Source organism: Clinocottus analis, unplaced genomic scaffold (genome assembly GCF_023055335.1).
Source record: "Clinocottus analis isolate CAN_PGR_092001 unplaced genomic scaffold, fCliAna1.0.p SCAF_8, whole genome shotgun sequence".
Taxonomy (NCBI): domain Eukaryota; kingdom Metazoa; phylum Chordata; class Actinopteri; order Perciformes; family Cottidae; genus Clinocottus; species Clinocottus analis.
The window spans coordinates 20,481,449-20,505,623 of NW_027176240.1; the positions used below are offsets into that span (position 1 = coordinate 20,481,449).

The following is a 24,175-nucleotide window of genomic DNA, read 5'->3' on the forward strand; positions in this document are numbered from 1 at the left end:
CCGTGAACATTTACCCGAAAGTACCGGCATTTCTCCATGTGTTTATTAATGACGTAGTTTTATGTCCGTGTACTTTGTAATGTGTGAAGCCAGCAGCTCACTGTTGGTACAAGACACGAGCACTTTGGCTCGTTTCACTTGGAGCAGGAGAGCTGCTCTGGTTCAGAGAGCTGCTCTGGTTCATAGAGCTGCTCTGGTTCAGAGAGCTGCTCTGGTTCAGAGAGCTGCTCTGGTTCATAGAGCTGCTCTGGTTCAGAGAGCTGCTCTGGTTCAGAGAGCTGCTCCGGTTCATAGAGCTGCTCTGGTTCAGAGAGCTGCTCTGGTTCATAGAGCTGCTCTGGTTCAGAGAGCTGCTCCGGTTCATAGAGCTGCTCTGGTTCAGAGAGCTGCTCCGGTTCATAGAGCTGCTCTGGTTCATAGAGCTGCTCTGGTTCAGAGAGCTGCTCCGGTTCAGAGAGCTGCTCTGGTTCATAGAGCTGCTCCGGTTCAGAGAGCTGCTCTGGTTCAGAGAGCTGCTCTGGTTCTCCTCACAGGAGAGCTACTGTTGCCATCTTCAACCTGGGAGTGTTTAAAACACAGATATAGTTGTCTGCTTTTCATGCAACATATTTTTCTCCGCTCTCTGGCCGCTGCTGGGTGCTCAGCGCTCACCTGTGTGCTCACGTGTCTCTGCGCATCGGGACGGAACAACACCGTGCACGATACAGAGAGCAGAGGAGAGGAGAAGTGTTCACGCGCGACCACGAAGAGACATGAATGACAAACTGTCGTGTAGATCCCGTCAATAAAATACGGCCGTTTAGTTTGTTTAAGAACAGAACAAGGTGTAGAGCTGTTCTATAGGAAAGAGAACCTTAAATGATATTTTTTTGATCTGGCGATAGAGAAAATTACAGAGGGGCGGGGGTTTCTTCAGGGGGGCACCAACCCCTAATATAATGGTAGGGGAAACACTGATGAAGGTGCTACACTAGCAGCAGACAGTGAACCCACCTCAGAGTCTCCAGTCGACAATGTGGACTCTCCAGAAAACCACTCAGCAGCTTCACTCCTGAATCCTGCAGCTTGTTGAGGCTCAGATCCAGTTCTCTCAGACTGGAGGGGTTTGACTTCAGAGCTGATCCCAGAGAAGAACAGCCTTCCTCTGTGATCTCACACCATGACAGACTGCAAACACACAAAACAACACACAGAGTTTATTATATTGATACACAATGAATCATTAATTTCATCATCAACATGAGTGGCTTTCATTTTGGTTTCTTCTTCTTTGGTAAACAGACATTTAGTTAAAATCATGTCACTGTAAACACATTTAAATCCTGATTCCAGTGAAACCAGTTCTTCCAGTGCAGTAGAAGCTCTAACTTTGTAGATGGAGACTATTCCCTGTGGACTCTGTTGGTGCATCTCACTCTGCTGGTGAGACATGCGCGATGGAAACTTGAAAGCAGGTCTGCTTAGCTCGCTGTTAGCCCCGCCCTCCATCCTTGTGTGTTCCCTTCTGTGTGATTGACAGCCCCGCCCTGATTGTTTACAACCTGCCTCGTTGCCTGTTGTCCCCGTGTCTTTAGGCTGTCAATTGTGTGCTTTGACAATTTGTCTGACCATGTTACCAGTTAGCTTAAGAATGTGTATTAGTAACGTAGTAGAAAGTCACTGTTAGTTTTTATCATTTAGAAGTATTTCAGGTATTCATGGAATGTGTAAAACAAGATGGATGCTGCATGCTATAGGACTGTATAACTTCAGCTTTAATGGAGACTATTTTGTTAGCTACACAGGAGGGAGGACTTCAAACACCAGAGGTAGGGGGCTACTAGGTTGTGGACTGTTTTTACCAAGACAAAGGATGACTCCGACCCTGTGAAACTTTTAGCCAATTGCATGCTGTGAGACTAACCAATGAGAGGCCAGTAGGCTCAGTGACTGGGAGAACTAAAACTATGCAGAACTTGTTGTTCAGGGTTCATGAGTTGAAGCACAGACAGTGAACTATTAGCAGGTTAGACTGTAAATGGTCTGTGGATGCTGAAGCTGTGCATCCTCAGCTGAGAATGTTTTACTGAATCACCATCGACTTTTCATGAAGTCTGTTTTATTATAACTCATGGAATCCAGACCTCCTCTCTTTAGTCGAGACCACCAAAAGGTTTTTGAAACTGAACACTTACCAACAATTCCTCCAGGTGTTTTTCACGTGCTTAGACCATTTCTATACCAACAACTTTTTGTCTGCTGATTGTGTTTCCTCGGCCTGAGCGACTGATCATCAGTGTACTGAACCCTGCTGGAGTAAAGACCTTGGCCGCGTTTCCCTGATTTGTTAAGACACTCTTAAGCACTAAGAGCGTCTTAGGAGCGCTCTAAGAGTGCTGTGACAGAACAACGCGTTTCCAAGAGTTGTTCTTAGCTTAAGACGCTCTTTCACTTAGAAGGAAACGTAAGATCAGTCTGACTCACTCTTAACAGCCTTCTTAGCGACAAACGCTCACTGCAGCCGCGTCAGGGAAAGTTATATCTGACACTCAAAGGAAAACTAAAACCATGCGTAATGAGGGATGTGCGCTCACAGCTACAGGACACTGACGCAAGAAAAATAATAGCATTAAAAAAAAACAATATAAAAATAAAGAATTTCCCCTGTGTTCCTGTAGCTACATAAATGAAATGAATCATCATTACCATCATTACTACCGTCTTGGTGAAGAGGGAGCTGAGTCGGAAGGCGAAGCTCTCTATTTACTGGTCGGTCTACGTTCCAACCCTCACCTATGGTCACGAACTCTGGGTCGTGACCGAAAGAACAAGGTCGCGGATACAAGCGGCCAAAATGAGCTTCCTCCGTAGGGTGGCCGGGCTCAGCCTTAGAGATAGGGTAAGGAGCTCGGACATCAGGAGGGAGCTTGGAGTCGAGCCGCTGCTCCTTCGTATCGAAAGGAGTCAGCTGAGGTGGTTCGGCCATCTAATCCGGATGCCTCCTGGACGCCTCCCATTAGAGGTTTTCCAGGCACGTCCAACTGGGAAGAGGCCCCGGGGGAAGACCCAGGACACGCTGGAGGGATTATATCTCCCGGCTGGCCTGGAAACGTCTGGGTGTACCCCAGAACGAGCTGGAAAATGTTGCGGGTGAGAGGGAAGCCTGGGTCGGTCTACTGGGTGTGCTGCCACCGCGATCTGACCCCGGATAAGCGGCGGAAAATGGATAGATGGATGGATGGATGGATTACTCATTACGTTTTCACACACATTTGGCATCTGCATATGAGTTTACGTTAGCTATAAAAACATCAACAACCCTGTGGTATTCCACAGATATCAGGAAACTGACAGGTGGAACTGAACTCTGCTGAACCTCATCAAGAGAGGCTCCTCGTCTAAAGGCGTTGCTGAAGTCCACGTGAGAGACACCACAGCTGCAATGCAGCATAATCTCACTGCTGACCAACAGCGTCGCCTGTGCTGTCGGACCGGGCTGTCCAAGTACCGGCTTCCCCGTGTGGAGATCCAACGCCTCGGCACACTAGTGTCACCACACATCCAGAGGCCAACCCGCTGCAGTGTTGCCCTCAGCCTGGTCTTTACGCAGTGGGGAGCTTCCTGGAGGTGGTGGGGGACGGCACCGGCCTCAGCAAGGCATCGGTTTCACGGAGTGTGGCAGCGTGACACCGATCCTCCTGCGCCATGCGGACACACATCAGAATGCCACCACACGGGACGAGGTCCGCCAGGTCCACCGTGGATTTCATGCCGTGGCTGGAATAACCGGGTGATTGGTGTCGTGGATGGCACACACACACACACACACACACACACACACGCTTACCGTAATTGCACCTGTGTGTGGGGACCACAGCGTGTTGTGTGTGATTTATGCGCTGATAAAGTGGTGGGTGATCGATTAACCTGGCATCGATTGATTTAGTGTCAGCAACACGGCGGTGAACAGCTCCCACTAAGAGCGTCTTAGGAAGCTTCTTTGGCGAGATCTTAAGAAGGCAGTTAAGAACGCGTCTGGGAAACACTCGTATCTTAGCGCTCCTTCTTAGCGAACCCTTCTTATGAGCCTTCTTAAGTCCTTAAGAACGATCGAATCTGGGAAACGCAGCCCTTGTGTTTGCACCCTACTACCAGGACTCAAGTCTGCATCTGAGTCCTACTGTCTTTGGTCTCCAGTCCTGAACAATAGGACCAGAACATGTAACACTTGATGGATCAATACGTAGATAAATCAATAGAGTTATTGATTAAACATGAAGTTCAGTGTTTCCTCTAGGTTTACAGCTTCAGGGGGTGTTGACACCAAAAGCATTGCTTTTTCTCTAAATAACATCATTTTGTGACTCCATCTGTGCTTTTATAAATGACAGAATAAAGAAAATTACAATAACTTTCAATTAAACCAGATTGCCCCACCAGACCAAAAAAATGAAGAAAAAAAATTGCAATCACTTAGAACAATGAAAATAAAGTTCTATCTGTGCAGAAAAAATAATAATATGTACTTCCTACTAATTAGCTAATTTTGGAAAACTAAAAGCTAGTTGCAAAACAAAACAGAATGAGTAGACGTGTGAGCATCAGGTTGTATCAGTGTTAGTGCTGCAGGGAGCTGCTTTCCTCTACACATGTTTAAACCTGCTTGTAGACTTGATACAGACGCTCTCACTTCACGCTCCATGAGAGATGAGATCTCTTTTCGGTTTTGAGAGACGGAACAGCAGAAAAGACGACTTGACGGAGACTTCACTGCACAGCGTAACCTGTTAACGGCGTATACCGTGAACATTTACCCGAAAGTACCGGTATTTCTCCATGTGTTTATTAATGACGTAGTTTTATGTCCGTGTACTTTGTAATGTGTGAAGCCAGCAGCTCACTGTTGGTACAAGACACGAGCACTTTGGCTCGTTTCACTTGGAGCAGGAGAGCTGCTCTGGTTCAGAGAGCTGCTCTGGTTCATAGAGCTGCTCTGGTTCAGAGAGCTGCTCTGGTTCAGAGAGCTGCTCTGGTTCATAGAGCTGCTCTGGTTCAGAGAGCTGCTCTGGTTCAGAGAGCTGCTCCGGTTCATAAAGCTGCTCCGGTTCAGAGAGCTGCTCTGGTTCATAGAGCTGCTCTGGTTCAGAGAGCTGCTCCGGTTCATAGAGCTGCTCTGGTTCAGAGAGCTGCTCCGGTTCATAGAGCTGCTCTGGTTCATAGAGCTGCTCTGGTTCAGAGAGCTGCTCCGGTTCAGAGAGCTGCTCTGGTTCATAGAGCTGCTCCGGTTCATAGAGCTGCTCCGGTTCAGAGAGCTGCTCTGGTTCTCCTCACAGGAGAGCTACTGTTGCCATCTTCAACCTGGGAGTGTTTAAAACACAGATATAGTTGTCTGCTTTTCATGCAACATATTTTTCTCCGCTCTCTGGCCGCTGCTGGGTGCTCAGCGCTCACCTGTGTGCTCACGTGTCTCTGCGCATCGGGACGGAACAACACCGTGCACGATACAGAGAGCAGAGGAGAGGAGAAGTGTTCACGCGCGACCACGAAGAGACATGAATGACAAACTGTCGTGTAGATCCCGTCAATAAAATACGGCCGTTTAGTTTGTTTAAGAACAGAACAAGGTGTAGAGCTGTTCTATAGGAAAGAGAACCTTAAATGATATTTTTTTGATCTGGCGATAGAGAAAATTACAGAGGGGCGGGGGTTTCTTCAGGGGGGCATCCCCCCCCCCCCTAATATAATGGTAGGGGAAACACTGATGAAGGTGCTACACTAGCAGCAGACAGTGAACCCACCTCAGAGTCTCCAGTCTACAATGTGGACTCTCCAGAAAACAACTCAGCAGCTTCACTCCTGAATCCTGCAGCTTGTTGTATCTCAGATTCAGTTTTCTCAGACTTGAGGGGTTTGACTTCAGAGCTGATCCCAGAGAAGAACAGCCTTCCTCTGTGATCTCACAGTCTGACAGCCTGCAAACACACAAAACAACACACAGAGTTTATTATATTGATACACAATGAATCATTATTTTCATCATCAACATGAGTGGCTTTCATTTTGGTTTCTTCTTCTTTTGTAAACAGACATTTAGTTAAAATCATGTCACTGTAAACACTTTTAAATCCTGATTCCAGTGAAACCAGTTCTTCCAGTGCAGTAGAAGCTCTAACAAACTAAAAGCAGGACTTAAAGCGTCCTGGTTCCCTGAAAGCAGGAGGGCCAAAGGATGTTCATGTTGGTTGAACAAGACCTCCAACACTTTGACCCCAGCAGGATAGTGGCCAGTTCAGCATTCAGTTCACAGCATTATGTCGTAAAGCATATCACAGAGACACTAGTAGACATTGTTCTCCACAGCAACATGTTGGGAACAGCAGCATGAACTGGGATGCAGTAGATGACTTCAGAGCACTTCAGACTTCAGAGCTGAGAGAAGAACAGCTGACCTCTGTCAAGCTGCAGGAACTCAATCTGCATCAAGAAGAAATATGAAGAGAAACAATCTGTTCATAATCCATCAGATGTGTCATGTTGTAAATGTGGAACTCCACTTCACAAGGTTTCCTGCAGCTGGCAGCAGACGTGTAGAAGCAGCTCACGGAGGAGAGTTCATGACTTGTTTCAATATCATATTAACGTTGAGGACAACCTCATCACAGCAAATGTTCACATGAACCTGGAGCACAACAGGTTGTTAAAGATGTGAAATGATGATGCTTTCTATAACTTTTAGACTTCTGTTACTAAATGTATTGATCCAGATTATTCAGAGCAGATCAAAACATGTGAACAAGTTATTTAAAAATGCCAAATGCTCAGAAAAGAAATGATAAAATATTGGATTAAAAATGAATAAAGGTTTGGTTCTTTACATATAATTAAATTACACTTTTTTATGATGAATATTGACGTCAGGGTATAGAATTCATAGAATTTATCATATTCAGTATATATATATATATATATATATATATATATATATATATATATATATATATATATATATATGTATATATATATATATATTAGTATTCTCATCAATACTCTTGAGTCTTTTTGTTTCTCTTTGAGTGACATTTTGTAGATAAAGAAAAGGCCCCTGACACTTTGGGCCCCTGGGTCTGGGCCCTTTAGTCCTGTTCAGTAATCCATCCAACAGCATGAAGCCAGACAAGTTGTACATGTCATGATTGTAGAGGACGACATGCAGACAACGAGGCAGCTGATGTGAAGTGGAACATATTACCAGAACATGTAACACTTCACTGATCAATACGTAGATAAATCAATAGAGTTATTGATTAAACATGAAGGTGCTACACTAGCAGCAGACAGTGAACCCACCTCAGAGTCTCCAGTCTACAATGTGGACTCTCCAGAAAACCACTCAGCAGCTTCACTCCTGAATCCTGCAGCTTGTTGTCACTCAGATCCAGTTCTCTCAGACTGGAGGGGTTTGACTTCAGAGCTGATCCCAGAGAAGAACAGCCTTCCTCTGTGATCTCACAGTCTGACAGCCTGCAAACACACAAAACAACACACAGAGTTTATTATATCGATACACATTGAATAATTATTTTCATCATCAACATGAGTGGATTTCATTTTGGTTTCTTCTTCTTTTGTAAACAGACATTTTGTCAAAATCATGTCACTTTAAACACATTTAAATCCTGATTCCAGTGAAATGAGTTTTACAAACTAAAAGCAGGACTTAAAGCGTCCTGGTTCCCTGAAAGCAGGAGGGCCAAGGGATGTTCATGTTGGTTGGACAAGACCTCCAACACTTTGATCCCAGCAGGATAGTGGCCAGTTCACCATTCAGTTCACAGCATTATGTCCAAAAGCATATCACAGAGACACTAGTAGACATTGTTCTCCACAGCTACATGTTGGGAACACCAGCATGAATCAGTAGATCAGACACTGAGACCACTTCATCATCTTTGTGGTAAATCATCTGATCCTGACCTGAGAGTCCCCAGTGTACAGTGTGGACTCTCCAGTCCAGCAGAGAGCAGCTTCACTCCTAAATCCTGCAGGTTGTTGAAGCTCAGGTCCAGCTGTTTTAGACTAGAGGACTGGGAGCTGATCACTGAGGACAGAGCTCCACAGCTTCTCTTTGAGAGGTTACATCTACTCAGCCTAGGGGACAAACAGGGATTAATACAAACAAAATGTTTAATCAAAGTAAAATATCAAACACATGTAGTAATGTCAATGTATCCATAATGTCTCCACATACAGAGCTTTGTTGGAGGCTTTGACCACTGGCAGCAGCTTCAGAAGAGTCTCCTCTGAAGCAGAGTATTTATTCAGGTCAAACACATCCAGATTTTCTCCTGATGTCAGTAAGATGAAGACCAGAGCTGACCACTGAGCAGGAGACAGTTTATCTGTGGAGAGACGTCCTGACCTCAGGGACTGTTGGATCTCCTCCACTAGAGAACCATCATTCAGTTCATTCAGACAGTGGAACAGATTGATGCTTTTCTCTGGAGACACATCCTCAATGATCTTCTTTTTGATGATCTGGACTGTTTCCTGATTGGTCTGTGAGCTACTTCCTGTCTGTGTCAGCAGACCTCGTAGGAGTTTCTGATTGGTCTCCAGTGAAAGACCCAGGAGAAAGCGGAGGAACAAGTCCAGGTGTCCATTAGGACTCTGTAAGGCCTTGTCTACAGCACTCTGGTAGAGATGTCTTGGTTCAGGTTTTGACAACTGGGAGGTTGTTTGTTCTTCTGCCATCAGGTTGACACCAGAGTTGATGAAGGTCAGATGGACATGAAGAGCAGCCAGAAACTCCTGGACACTCAGATGGACGTAGCAGAACACCTTGTCCTGGTACAGTCCTCTCTCCTCTCTAAAGATCTGTGTGAACACTCCTGAGTACACTGAGGCTGCTCTGATATCGATGCCACACTCTGTCAGGTCGGATTCATAGAAGATCAGGTTCCCTTTCTGCAGCTGATCAAAAGCCAGTTTTCCCAGAGACTCGATCATCTTCCTGCTCTTTGGACTCCAGTGTGGATCTGTCTCAGCTCCTCTATCATACTTGACCTTCTTGACTTTGGACTGAACCACCAGGAAGTGGATGTACATCTCAGTCAGGGTCTTGGGTAGCTCTCCTCCCTCTGTGGTCTTCAACACGTCCTCCAGAACTGTAGCAGTGATCCAGCAGAAGACTGGGATGTGGCACATGATGTGGAGGCTTTGTGAGGTCTTGATGTGGGAGATGATCTTGATGGCCTGCTTCTTATTTCTCAACCTCTTCATGAAGTAGTCCTTCTTCTGTGGGTCAGTGAACCCTCTGACCTCTGTCACCAAGTCAACACAGTCAGGAGGGATCTGATTGGCTGCTGCAGGTCGTGTGGTTATCCAGAGGCGAGCAGAGGGAAGCAGCTTCCCCCTGATGAGGTTTGTCAGCAGCACATCCACTGAGGTGGACTCTGTGACATCAGTCAGGACCTCATTGTTGTGGAAGTCCAGAGGAAGTCGACACTCATCCAGACCGTCAAAGATGAACACAACCGGAAACTCTTCAAACCTGCAGATTCCTGCTTCTTTGGTTTCAGAGAAGAAGTGATGAACAAGTTCCACCAAGCTGAACTTCTTCTCTTTCAGCTCATTCAGGTCTCTGAACGTGAATGGAAACATGAACTGTATGTCCTGGTTGGCTTTGTCTTCAGCCCAGTCCAGAGTGAACTTCTGTGTTAAGACTGTTTTCCCGATGCCAGCCACTCCCTTTGTCATCACTGTTCTGATTGGTTCCTCTCCTCCAGGTGAGGCTTTAAAGACGTCTTCTTGTCTGATGGTGGTTTCTGGTCTGTTTGGTTTCCTGGATGCTCTTTCAATCTGTCTGACCTCATGTTCATCATTGACCTCTGCAGTCCCTCCCTCTGTGATGTAGAGCTCTGTGTAGATCTGGTTCAGAAGGGTTGGGTTTCCTGCCTTAGCGATCCCCTCAAACACACACTGGAACTTCTTCTTCAGGTTAGATTTGAGTTTACACTGACAAACTCCAGCAGGAAGTCCTGAACACAACAAGAAGATCAATGAGTCAAAGAATAGATTTCAACATGTCCTTTCCTCAAAGAATGAGTATGAATATATTCTGGTCCATCTCTTGAGACATTAGTAAACGTCTCATTCATCCAGCATGTTAAATCTTTAGAGAAATCCTCTTACTGCTCTGCAGACAGTCAGCCAGCTCCTCCTGCTTCATGCTCCTCAGGAAGTGCAGTGAGATCTTCTGAAATGCTTCTCTGCTCCTCCTCTGCTCTTCATCCTTACCATCCAACACTTCCTCATCCTCACTCTGACTCGCTAAGCATGCTGGGTAATCTGAACTCAGAACCTTCTGGATCTTCTTCAGCTCGTCCTTCACAAAAGTGAGGATGTTCTCCTCCAGCAGCTGGAACAGAATATTCTCTGAATGACAAACTAAAACCATGGAAGCAAACATCAGATCCATGTTGGACAGACTGACAACCCACTGGTCTAAAGAGTGCAGCATGGAGATGATGGTGAACAGAAGACATGTAAAAGTAGTTGTACAGGTACAGACCATAAATATGGAGTCCAGGTGTGTTTGATGCTGCTGGGCAGACGGACCTCTGGGAACCTCTGAGCTCTCCTGGTCCTCTCTGTGGAGGAGCCATGAACCATCAGCTCACATTGTGTTTGCACCACAGACTGTTTATTGTTCATGATATTACAACACAAACACAACAAGAAGTTAAAGATGTTGTGTTGTGTCATGATTAATCATTTTATAAACCAGATGCTAAAGACTGGAGATGAAGGACGACCATCTGTGTGACAGTTAGTCATCTTGTTTCATCTGTTTTAAGAACTTACTCTGTGTCATAAGAACGTTGTCCATCTTTGAAGAAAATAAAAGCTTCTTTAGACCGATCACTCTTCATGGACACACAGCTGGGTCCAGGAGACTTTTCTCTTTGCTGCTGTGAACTGATAGAAACACTGAGATTGACTGAACATAAAAGATTTCTGAACATTCAAGTTTCATTTTTCTACTTCCACTGGTTTCATTGGACAGTAAAAGCGATGTTATTTTCATTCAAACTTGTAGTTAATGGTAAAGAAGACACAGTTTCTTTGTTGTGACTTGTTGTTTTTTTATTCAACCAACTAGTCGTTCTTGTAGAAGTAGAATCTTGTAGAAGTTTGACTCTTATATTTAGGATCATCCAAAGATAACCAGCACAAAAACACAAAGAACACAGTAATAAAAAGCTCCCCATTGATCTTACACTCAGTGGACATTATGAAAGCCAAAGTTCAACCACCGATGGTTTAATGTGTCTATAAGGGTTAAAATCTTAGCAAGTCTCAACACTAAAGCCAATTTATCAAAAAAACTGAGATTCATGAGGACAACCCTCCAACAGAAAACTCTTTTAAACCACTGACTCTTCATCAAACTGCACTCTGCCTCCAGACTTCTGACACTAGTCTGCATAGTTTTATAACTAGTTCCCAGAACCTCTGCAGCTATTCCACAGACCAAATGCCTGGATGTGATTTGCTCAGCCCATTCTACCCAAGATGCATCAGAGGTGACTTGTGCGTACTTGGAACAGTCAATATCCCAGAATGCATTTTGCACCAGCTCAGGGATCAATGGCGGAGGAGAATGCTCTGAATGTTAGTGTTTCTGAGTCACAAAACGTAATTTTAGGATGATTTCAGGTGAGAAGTTAGTTGTTTCAGCCTCAAATCTGTGGTCGGTTTGTCAAGATTCAGACTCTGCAACAACAACTTTGACATATTGGGAAGGTGTTTGTTTCAAAAAATATAAAAGTTACTTGTTCTATGGGAAAACATTTTTCGATTTTTGCGCGTTATGGCTTTAAATCTTCAGGAGCTTTTGCTGGTGCCCTGTGACCCGGAAGCAGAACCATCTTCCCTTCAGGGAAGCCTCTGCCTTCCCTGAAGAAGAAGCTGCGGCTGTTTAGTGATGTTACAGATACTAATAGGTTTATAAGGACATAGATGACTTCATTAGATTCCCACAAGCCTTATGGTTATGTGGGTGTGTTTGTTCTTGAAATCTGACTTATCACAGGTTTAGTGAAACGTTACGTCGCTGCAGCAGGTTTACAGGCTTAGGTAAGTAAGCATAAGTTTAGGTAAGTAAGAGTAGGTTTAGGTAAGTAAGAGTAGGTTTTAAATATATGTATGTTTTCACAAGGGTGACAGTATTGTAGCACTTTAAATGAAGTTAATAACCATTGTGGTTGCGGAGATAAGTAAGTTTATGTTTCAAAAAAGAGACACTGAAAATCATGCGAGGTGACTGAGGGCCCGGTCCTGCTCGTTGGACCGGCAGTCAGCGCTCTGCTGCCCGCCGAGAGCAGCCTCATCTCAGCAGGACTTGTTCAAATGATCCGCTGGCTCCGAGGTCTCCGTAGCGAATAAACATGAGATATAAATCAGTTCTGGAGGATCTAACGAGCAGTCTTTGGTCTCAGAGTTTAATATTTGTTCACAGTAACATTAAATCAGTTTGACGAGGTTCAGATTTATAATTTAATACTGTTTACAGTTAATGATTCATATACAAACACCTACAGAGCAGTTAGTTAAATATATTGATTCTGTCATGATTGATCTTCATGAAAACAACACTTTAAATGATAAACGACCAATTCTGTGTTTCATAACTGAGAATCAGAACAGTTAGTCATCTGTTTCATCTGTTTAAGAACTTACTCTGGGTCAGAAGAACGGCCTCCATCTTTGAAGTTAAGCAGACGACCTGTAGACCGATCACTCTTCATGGACACACAGCTGGGTTCAGGTCCAGGTCCAGGTTCTGGTTCAGGTCCAGGTTCAGATCCAAGGGACTTTGCTCTCTGACGGGTCCTACAACAGAGAAGAAGACCAGCAGGGAGGAGAACTCTGTGTTTAATCTTCAGGCAGAGCAGCTGTTGGGAAAAACTAGCAGCTATCAACAAGAAAAGGATCAAAACAGAAATGTTATATTTGACATAGATTTCCTGAAAATGTGTGTGAGTGCTGAGAATCTGAAGATATGATGAAAGGAGCTGTAATGATGTGACACGTAGCATCTTCTTGGACTGAAGGGATTTGAACTGATGACGTTTAATCAACAAGGTTCACACTGCACCAAGGAAGCTACACAATAACAAGTGAAACAAAGTCATTATGCTTCATTAACCTCAGCTGAACATGAACTCTGTTGACTGATGCTGTGTTCACACAGAATGCTTCAAGATTTCTCGTGCGGAGATTTCAAGTAAAGTCAATGCACAGCCGCGTTGAAGCTGCGTAGACGAGTATTTCCCAGCGGGCAGTGCGTCAGACGCGTAGAAGCAGCACGAACAGCTCGTTGGTCGTGGAGCGAACTCGGTTCGACACGCGAGTTGAAATTTCCCAACTCCGGTTGCAAAAGCGCGTGAGTCGTAGTTGCGTCAGCCAATCAGCGTTGAGATGGTCCGCTCGTCGCCGTCCTGCCGGTGCTGCTGCCGGTCCTCCAGAAGCAGCTGATAGCGGCTTCATTCAGGCTGTTGTAGGACTACGGATATTATTATGAACCCAGACACCATGGAGTTTATGTTCACACGTTTTTATAACTTCCACAACAACTATAAAGCAGGGCTAGTGGTTATTTCATCTATAGTCTGTACCGGAAAAAAACAATCCCTTCAAGGAGAAAAACGGCGGGGATAAGCCACGCACCCTTTGTGACACCAAAGTCTGGTGAGTTTTTTTCACCACTTGTCAAGAATTTTTTTGATGCGTGAAAGCACCATAACACTCACTGACCACCAGGGGGAGCTCAGTAGCTGCAGTATTGAAGCAAACTAGAAATACTTCATGTTTCCTTCTTATTTCATAGTACAAAGGTTTTCAAATTTGATAAAGCAGGTAACAATGAGATGTACGCCGCGGGACAGCTGTGTAGCAGGAGGGCGTGACTGAAGACTGAAATGAGCGAGCCCTGATACCTTAGTCTTTCTGCTCCTCCTGAGTTTCTCCCACGGTTGTGTCCGTTTAAAAATCTTCTTCTGTTGCTGACTTCGGGTCTTTTTGGGGTAAACAGGATGTCTATGCAGCAAATAGGTTTACAGACGTGCTCCTTAGCGCCATCTATCGTCGGCGAGTTTGACAAGGAACGAACGTGCCTCGGCCCCAAATCAGATTTTTTTTTGGTTGTGTGGCGCGAGAGCGTGTGATACACGGTGAAACCGTGAGAGTTGTTAGCTCTGTGAATACGTTGAAGGAAAAACAGGACCACAGGCAGTGCGGCCTGTCAGTAGAAGACCATGGGGCCTGCACCACCTGAGCCACAAGAACAACAACACATAATAATGATATTGATAATAATAATAATAATAATAATAATAATAATGTGTGCTATTTATGCTAACGAGGAGTAAGCTAACAGGATTATCGTTGTTGTGCCTTTGTACACAGCTCTTATGTTGGTTTACATCAGTTGGAAATCCTCACTTTTGAACAACACAGTGGCATCCATCTTTGAAGACTATGGGATGAGTCATAGACCGGTTACTCTTCATGGACACACAGCTGGGTTCAGGTCCAGGTTCAGGACAGTCTGGTCTCTGATGGATCCTGCTCACATGTAGAAGCAGAGTCAGTGAGTCAAAGACTTTGTGACATGAGAAGAGTCCTGGACAGTTAGAGATGGTCCTCTCACCTCTGAGCTCTGGTCTGGCTGTCATGTTCCCCACACAGACTGCTTTTAGAGGGAGGGACTCCCTCCTCTCTGTCCTCACACTGACTCATAGCAGAGTCCACACCTTCACACCAACACCAGCACCTGCTGGGAGACATCACACGTTAGTTATCTTCATCATGACAATCAGCTCATTCACCTCAACACTAAATACACTCATGGACAGTTTCCATGTTGTTGGCACTTTAGCTGCAGAGTCGTATCCAAGAAAAGACATTCACAATGTTCTTTAGTCTCTTGACTTGTTAGAAGACTAGAAGACATTCACAATGTTCTTTAGTCTCTTGACTTGTTAGAAGACTAGAAGACATTCACAATGCTCTCTAGTCTCTAGACTTGAAGACTAGAAGACATTCACAATGTTCTCTAGTCTCTAGACTTGTTAGAAGACTAGAAGACATTCACAATGTTCTTTAGTCTCTTGACTTGTTAGAAGACTAGAAGACATTCACAATGCTCTTTAGTCTCTTGACTTGTTAGAAGACTAGAAGACATTCACAATGTTCTTTAGTCTCTTGACTTGTTAGAAGATTAGAAGACATTCACAATGTTCTTTAGTCTCTTGACTTGTTAGAAGACTAGAAGACATTCACAATGTTCTTTAGTCTCTTGACTTGTTAGAAGACTAGAAGACATTCACAATGTTCTCTAGTCTCTTATGAACCGTGTATTTAGTGAGCAGTACTGACAGTAATTCCTGGGACACTTTTCCTTCAGTTCTTCTCTGGGTCTGGAACCGGGATGTTGTATGTCTATATGTTGTAAAGCCCTTTGAAGATAATTTCTCATTTGTGATTCTGGCCTATACAAAATGAACTGAATTCAATTGAACTCCCAATTATTCAACTTGTGTTGGCGTCTAAATTCAGGGAATCTGCATTGAAATGGTTCATGATGAATCTGGACAAGATCCAAGACATTTCTTTTGGTCGCGTTTAGTAAACAAGAATAGAAAATGACAAACGTCAACTTAGTTTAGTTTGAGTTTTCTCGGTAAAAAAATGAAAAAGCGATGCTGTTTCATAATGTTCCAAGTAGATTGGGTAACTTGTGAAGGCCAGTAGGTGTTACAATAAATAAGGTTTATTGAGTTAAACTCTGGTTCCAGGGTTGGGACCCAGTTTCTATGGAGGTGACGGCCCTGTTGCTTTAAGCAGCCTGCTGTGTGCTTTATCTCTCTGTGTTGATGGCAGGTATTTAGTAGGCGGAGCTTATCAGTGCAACTAGCAGCACCTGGCCAGTCTCCATTATTGTATGTATTTGTTCAGTGAAATAATAATTACTTTTAAAAGATGTGATCATAACTATAAACATCCAGCATGTGTGAGCAAGGTGCATCAAAAAGGACTCCTCCAGAGATCCAGAGCTTTTAAAACAGTATTGTTTGGTATAACAACACAACAACCCACAGACTAATAGTGAACCTTTTTTTTTTACAAAGATTAAGACCTAAAGCATCGACATCTGCAACAACAAACACAATCCAGGAATGTGTTGTTGTGTTATGAAGCATATTCAGTCAAAGAAACATGTCACAAGACAGTGACTCATCTACTACCAAAATGATCAGCTGTTTCCTGATGTGCTGTATGACTCTAAGCAAGTGGTGACGGACCAATGAGAGCCAAGGATTTTGAATCGCCCAAGGAGAGAATTATTTTTTTTTTAAATAAAAAGCTTCGGCCGTGTTTGTAAATGTAGAGACACTAATCAGAGGTTTGTACGGAAAGTGAGGGAGTTTACATAAATAGTGAAACTTAACCATTATTTTAATTTCTTTCTTCTTCTTTTTTCCTGAACTCTTCTTCATCACAGTGTCATCATTCAAAGCAACACTTCATCTGGACTTCAACATTCAAACTAACAGCAGCTTTTCTCTGTTTAATCACACAAGGCGGCCATCTTGTTTCCGAGCTGACATATTTGACAGCAGCTTTAAACAGTCACACGTTCACAACAATCATGAACGTCATTTCAACCAATCACAGCTCCACTTACTGAACGTTGAGCCGTGGACTTCCTCAGAGTGCAGCTCTCTTCTGTCCTCAGCAGCTCTGTGTAGAAAAGGAGCTTCGTGCTTCACTTCAACTTCAACTTGCATCAGACGAAGTGAAGAGACGCAGCTTCTTATCCTTCATCAGAGAGAGTTCCTCACGTCACGATCAGAGTATGCAGTCTGACTGGTTGACTGAGTCTCAGTCTGAGCTGCGTTCACAGGATCAACAGAGTCTGACCTGACAGTGTTTTTCTTCTTCACTCCACTTTGTTGATCTGGTTGAACCTGTTGGGGCGGGACAACTTACCCACGTATGAGTCTTAGGCTGCGTTCCAGATCCTTTACTCTTTCTTTTTCCTTCTAGGACAAACTGCAGCTTGATGCATTAATGAGGACGTACCACTTCCTCATCACATGAACCTTGACCTTTAACCCTTTTGCTCATATGTCTGCTGTGCAGAAGGATTGTGGGTCAGAACAGGAAAGCGTGACATTGTGATGTCATTCATACGTCATTTAGAGAGAGAGAGCTGGCTTGTGCTGTGTTTTATTTAGTATTGTTGTTGTTTTTATATGTGAACAGGCTTCTCTCATGCAACATCATGTGTTCATAGAACACAGGTTCATACTCAGAAAAAGCTTTTCAAACAGGCCACTAAACAATATTCTCAGCTTTGGTCACTAGAGGGCAGCTGAGCTCTTTCCTTCACAACATAAATCAGTCAGAATATTTCAACAAACTTGGCCCATTAGAGTCCAACATTCTGCATTTGTCACTACATATTCTCCATCAGCTATAAAACCAGTCAGAGTGAACAAAACACACTTTTATAATAATAAAGGAGCAACATGAACACTAAAGGACCACAGGACGACTGTAGCTTTCACAACAACAAGACATCCACAAGGTCACTTGGTCCAGACCAAGGTCACAGTGCTGTTGCCCTCAGAAGCTCAAGGTCATAGCTTTTATTTAAGCACAACACTTGATTGCACAGTTGAGTAATCAAGCTTTTTCTAGTTGCGTTGTGTCTCTTTCTAGTTATGTTGTGTCTCTTTCTCGTTGTGTTGTGTCTCTTTCTAGTTATGTTGTGTCTCTTTCTAGTTGTGTTGTGTCTCTTTCTAGTTATGTTGTGTCTCTTTCTAGTTGTGTTGTGTCTCTTTCTAGTTATGTTGTGTCTCTTTCTAGTTGTGTGGTGTCTTGGGCTCTAATCATCAAGGTAGAGCCCGCGTTGAGAAGCACCAGCACCCCCAGGTGCAGCAGCAACTACAGCGCTGGGGCTAATTTATGATACGACTGCAAATGTATAAAACAGTAGACACACATAACCCTCTGTGGGAAAGGAGTCTGAATAACTAAATTGAGTAAAAGTCATTTGTACACATTAGTTGGACAAGATGTTTTTTTTTTATTTCTTAAACTGCACTGTAATAAATATTCAGCGTCATAAAGACATCTTGATGCTCCTGTTTCTTCTCTGTTCGTCAGGATTATTTGTTTATTGGCCAAGTAAACGTTGCACAGTCGAGGACTTTGACTCGGATTTCATAAAAACAATAAACATAAAGCAAAGAAGGTAAACAAACTGTTGGAAGAAAAACATATTGAGCTTTAATCAGTTCCTGTTTCACTGTTGTATTCAGACTTCTCATTGAACTGTCTCTGTTTAATCTGACACTCAAACTCAGCTTGTCTCCTGATAGCAGTGAGACTGGGGAATCTGGAGGTTCACTTCCTTTCTTATCATTTCATCATTTCTTCCACATGTGCAACTTTTTTTTTTTTTTGGACCAATTTCACATTTTTCACAAGTTTTCAAATAAATAAATATTACTGTAATCATTAAGTCGTTTCTTGAAAACATCAATAAATAAATTTGGCATAAATAAATATGAGGATGCTTCTCTATCAGCACAGGTCAATTAAATTAAATCAATAAATTATTATTTTACTCTAAAGGCATCAAAAGAAACTTAATATTTAACATAATAAGTAATAATAATAAGTGTTTTTTTTTCTTCAAACGTGAGAACTTCTTCATGAAGTCAGGCTGTGTTTTCATTGGCTGGAGGCGGAGATGATGCTGCTCATCTCAGAGGAGGAGGAGGAGGAGGAGGAGGTGGTAGGAAGAGAGGAAGAGGAAGAGGAGGAGGCAGTGGACGTGATGATGGAGAGGAGGGAGACGGGAGACGACCCGATCAGAGATGGAGCGCTGGCCAGAGCTTTTGCTTTCCTGTGAGAGGAAAGAAAACAAAAACATATGAGTCCACAGGAGGAGGAGGAGGAGGAGGAGGAGGAGGAGGAGGAGGAGGAGGACGACGAGGTGACCAGGCCTCAGCATGAAGTCACCTGAAGGCATTGATCTTGGGGAGGACCCAGGGAGCCGTCAGCTGACTGCAGTAAAGACTCGTCTCCGTCAGAAAGCTGCAGACGACAAAGAAACACAACGTTAGTTTGAATAAGAATAAATAAACATGAATAAAGCAACATGTAGCATGAAGTATTGTACTGGTCATCATACAGTTTCATCACGGTGTAGCGTTCATCATGTAACACATGAACACTCTTTTAGTGGTGTCGTGTTCCCGTTGTATAAAAGATGAACTCCTTTCTTTCATGTGCTGCTCTTCACTCACATGACGGCTTTGACGCAGGGCGGGTTGGGCGGCTGCACCAGGAACCCCATGATGGGCTCCTGGAGCTCCAGCCGGGTGACCTTCGTGCAGCAGGGCGCCAGCTTCTCTGCTGAGAGGAGAAGATTGAAACAGCACTGTGACAAACACATTGCAGGAAACCCCAACGCGCTGCAGCGATTACACAACATGTGAAACACACAAGAATCACTTTCAACCCCTTGAACACTGTGGAGCCCATATGGGCTCTATGAAGGATATTGTTATGAAAACTGTATAATTCACTCCTTCATTTCCTCAGAACCAGTAACATACAGTCTGATATCTACACATCTGAACACACAACTCACATTAAACTCTTTCATCACAACACAAAGTGTTCACACAGCCCTCGTGGTTGCAGAAATACACTTTGTTTAGTTTGGGTATGAGGACATTTTTGGAGCAGAGGCCTAAAAACAAGACGTGTTTTCAAATGAAAACTCTAAATGTTGATCTCTCACCTGCCGATCCAGACCGAGCCACGGCCAGCAGCACCACGGCCAGCAGCGCGCTCTTCATCACGCTCTTCATCACGCTGCCACAGTTTTCCATCTTCAAGAAGCAGATGATGAGATGTGAGATGGAGGAGATGAATAGATTCTATGTGTGTGTCTTTTCTTTCTGCTGGTCTCAGAGCTGTGGACTGCCGGCTGCTGGAGACGGCGGTACTTAAGGCCTGAAGAAGAGGAAGCGGCTTCTGCTCCGGTTCCTCATCTTCCTCCTCCTTTCTCCTTCCCGCCTCTCGCTTCGTCTCAATGAGTGAGCGGCTCTTCTCGGGGCGGGGGGGTTTCCACAAAGTGACCGACAGGAAGCTCTTTCATCATCATGTTCCAGTGGAAAGAATTATGAAATCAGGTTCTCCTGATGAGGAATCCCTGTCAGGTCAGAGGTCAACGACTGGCAGCGCGTTCATGGAGAACAGAACTGAGGCCGGAGGCTCTGACCCCAAAACTAGTTTCAGGGCTTTTGTTTCTCTGTGGACTCGCTTTTCAAAATAAAAGTCCTGCTTTTCTCTGGGAAATATGGAAGCATCAAAAAAGTCAAAATTAGGAGATAAAGTCTAATTAGTATTATCTCATAATTATGACTTTTATCTCATAATTTCGACTTTATTGTAATTATGAGATAAAGTCTTATTATTATTATCTCGTAATTATAACTTTTTTACAGGATCTGATTAAAGTAAACGTTTATGAGTGGAGAGATTTTAAATGAGACGTAGAATAAAATGTTTTGGATGAAATGTAACAAGGCTGCTTCATCTGATGGAAGCGTTTGTCTCACGTGGTGCGTTCAAGAACCGCTGGAAAGATAAAACTCTGACTTTAATGAAGGTTTCTACAGCGTCTGGCTGCGATTAACGCTTTTCTTTTGTCATTTTGAGGAAGTGACTTTTGTGTCATTCATGTGATGAAAGAATGTGTCAGTGGTTGTGGAGGACTCAGTGTCACAGACATGTCTCAACATGCACCTCTGAGCGCACGACAACATCACAGTTATTCACTTATTCACTGTGGTGTGTGTGCAGCGTCATGTAGTGATGTCTAAAAATAAAGAGATTAAAGAAGAGAATAAATGTCCCCACGATGAGACTAATAAGGGAATAATTATGATGATGATTAAGTATTGTATGCTTGTACACGTAGTACTTTATGGATTGTATGAATGTATTAGGTGGATAACCTCCATCTGTTCTAATAAACTGTACACACTGATGCACATATGCTGTAAACACTCGTTCACATTTGCTGGAACACTGTGACATCACAAAGGTCGTCCTGATCAAAGCCACAGCTTTAGAAGACTCAGGGGCCGGTTCACTCATGTAGACTCCAGCCTGAGAGGAGGAGACACACAAGTTGTTAGTTTCATAAATAGAGATTTTAATTGGACTCACATTATAATATCTATGATCTAACAATCCTCTCCTCTTGAGATCCAGTCACAGGTCCAGCTGGGACTGTGTGAGACACGTGGACTTTCCTGAATCTTGTTTTTGGCCGTTAGCTGCAGCCGTTAGCCACCGGTCGAGTCGTTACATTTTGAATCCACCGTGTGAACTTGTTTTCCATTTGTGGCTGAGCTCATGTGACGGCCCCTGATCACTGCAGGTGTGCTTGATTGCAGGATGCAGAGCACCTGGGCCTGAAAGAGGAAACTGCATCAGAGCCCTGCACTCAAGATGCTCACTGCACAGGTTTACTGGAGAGACACACACCGTATCACACACATGCACAGTGACATCACTGATGCTACTGACTGACACACTCCATACAATACCTGTTTATTTCTAAATTGTGTTGATTGCATTTCTTTGTGTAACTTTTGTAAACTGCAAATAATCCTCCTTGTGGCTCAACATGTGTCATGAGGAACTATCTGCCTCCTCTTCGTCCTCTTCATCAGCGCTGCTGGTTGTATTTTTAGCTGGAAACTCTCTGAAAGGAATAAATAACCAGCGAGTGAAACCGGGGAAGAAACAGAGCTGTGATGCAACCCAGAGAAGCAGAAGTGGACGAGAGGAACGCAGGAAGGAAGTCCTCATTTATTTTACAGAGAGAGAGAGAGAGAGAGAGAGAGAGAGAGAGAGAGAGAGAGAGAGAGAGAGAGAGAGAGAGAGGTTTTTTCCTCTCTCCACAAAATAAACACAATACAACAATATTGATTTTTACGAGATGATTTATCGCTGTGTGTGTGTGTGTGTGTGTGATCAAACGTCCCACCAGTTACAATCAGCTCCGCAAACTGTATACTAGGGCTGCAACAACGAATCAATAAAAATCAATTATTAGAAAAGTTGGCAACAAATTTCAATCTCGAGTCGTTGTGTCGCGCAATTATGACGTCACTCAATAAGTCGCAGAGATGTTTGACCCCCGATCTAAACCCACCAACAGCATTTCAAATGTATGGCCAATACATTTATTAAATATTTAGAGTATGATTAGACGCATTGAATGTCCTCTTCCAGTCCAGGCCAATAATATCGAGCTATGATGGCACTGTGTGTTTATTCCAACCCACAGTGACCACCAACTTCACTGCTGTGAAACTCCTCAAAGAGTTTACTGGCCTCCTCTGCAGTTGAGACCACCTTATCAAGGTGATCCAGTGTGTTTCTTTTACGCCTGCAGAGGTAGTAGAGTTCTCCATCTGGTAGAAACGACATAGTATTAGTCATTGGGAGTTCTCCCATACCAGATGATCACTGTGTTCTAAAGTCCATGTGTCATGCATCCTTACCCTTCATCCTGAAGGTGTTTGATCGCCGCTTAATGACACACTTCTCCTTTGTACTTCTCCTTATTAGTTGACCCCTCCGGGTATCTGCTATGGACCTTGAAATCCAACACTTGTTGGACAATAGTGGGATCCATACTAATAAATATATGTCCTTCACTGTCTCTGTCTCTATATCTAAATGGTTATCTCTATTTCTATATCTAAATGTATATCTTTATTTCTATATCTAAATGTATATCTTTATTTCTATATCTAAATGTATATCTGTCGCTGTCTCCTCTCTCCTCATCTCTCTCCTCACAAATCCACAAATTAGTGCCTTTTTACACCACTTTATATACCATGCCCTAATTTAAAATGCAGACACCTGATGCACCAAGTTATTAATTAATGGTTCTCACCTGTGAATGATATAACTTTGATAGTTGAAGCGAGAACACAGACAGACAGACTTCAGGCTGCTGTCCCACTCCAACACTGTGATGAACCAGTATGAGTCCCACTCCAACACTGGTGAACCAGTATGAGTCCCACTCCAACACTGTGGTGAACCAGTATGAGTCCCACTCCAACACTGTGATGAACCAGTATGAACCAGCAGCTCTCAGTTCAGAGAGCTGATCATGTGTTATGACTTTATGATCATGTTAAATATTAACCCTCAGCTTCTTCCTGCCTCCTCTGAGCCACTGGAACCAAGCTGAGGACATGAAGCTCCTCCTCCCTGAAGCATCACCTCCACACGGTGCTGGGCGTGAACACAGGACATGACTTCACCTGCACAGGTGTGAATGAAGCCAGCAGGAAGCTTCATGTGTCCACCTGCTGGAGGTCAGACCCATCAGTGCTCTGCTGCATTTAAAGCAGCGGTCCACAACCTTTTTTGTGCCAGACAATATTTTCACGGACCGGCCTCCACAGTGTGGGCGATAAATACAACATAATAAATATGACGTAATAAAAAGACCTTTATGTCCAGTCTCCTGCTTCAGAAAGACAGGATGTTGAAAATGGAGGCAGGGTTTTCAGAGTTTTTTTGGTGATCTCAAGGATCTTCCTTGAGATCTTCCTTGATTTTAATCCAGAACACCAAGTTGAAACAGACTTTGAAGTTTCATTTTTGGGGTAACTATTGTGTAACGTTGTTACGTCGGCTTTGTTGCCGTAACCACGGCTTTGTTTTAGGTTTGAGGAAATGATTACTGGCTCTCAGCCGGCTTTTGTGTGTGTGTGTGTGTGTGTGTGTGTGTGTGTGTGTGTGTGTGTGTGTGTGTGTGTGTGTGTGTGTGTGTTTCATTATCATGATTATTATCTTCATGTAAATGAACGGACACGCTGTTTCTGCCGGCGCCCTCTGCTGGCTGTTCAATGCACTGCTGCTGGAGGTTTCCCCTCCGGCCTCCACGGCTCCACCACTTCGACTTCTGACTTGTTCTACGTTCTCCACATGTACAGACCACAAAGACTTGTTCTACGTTCTCCACATGTACAGACCATAAAGACTTGTTCTACGTTCTCCACATGTACAG

General features: G+C 43.7%; 1 protein-coding gene across 1 annotated transcript; it reads right to left on the reverse strand.

Moving 5' to 3' along the window:
• Positions 1-1,007: 1,007 nt before the first annotated feature.
• Positions 1,008-14,829, reverse strand: LOC137779845 (NLR family CARD domain-containing protein 3-like; the record flags this gene model as incomplete). The annotated part of the gene is made up of 11 exons (XM_068568045.1): positions 14,693-14,829; positions 14,485-14,607; positions 12,721-12,873; positions 10,843-10,968; positions 10,550-10,628; positions 10,171-10,396; positions 8,228-10,016; positions 7,954-8,127; positions 7,327-7,500; positions 5,778-5,951; positions 1,008-1,167 (listed from the first exon to the last, which is right to left on the reverse strand). Coding segments are annotated over exons 1-11 (3,315 nt in total), but the record flags the coding sequence as incomplete, so codon positions are not given.
• Positions 14,830-24,175: the final 9,346 nt, after the last annotated feature.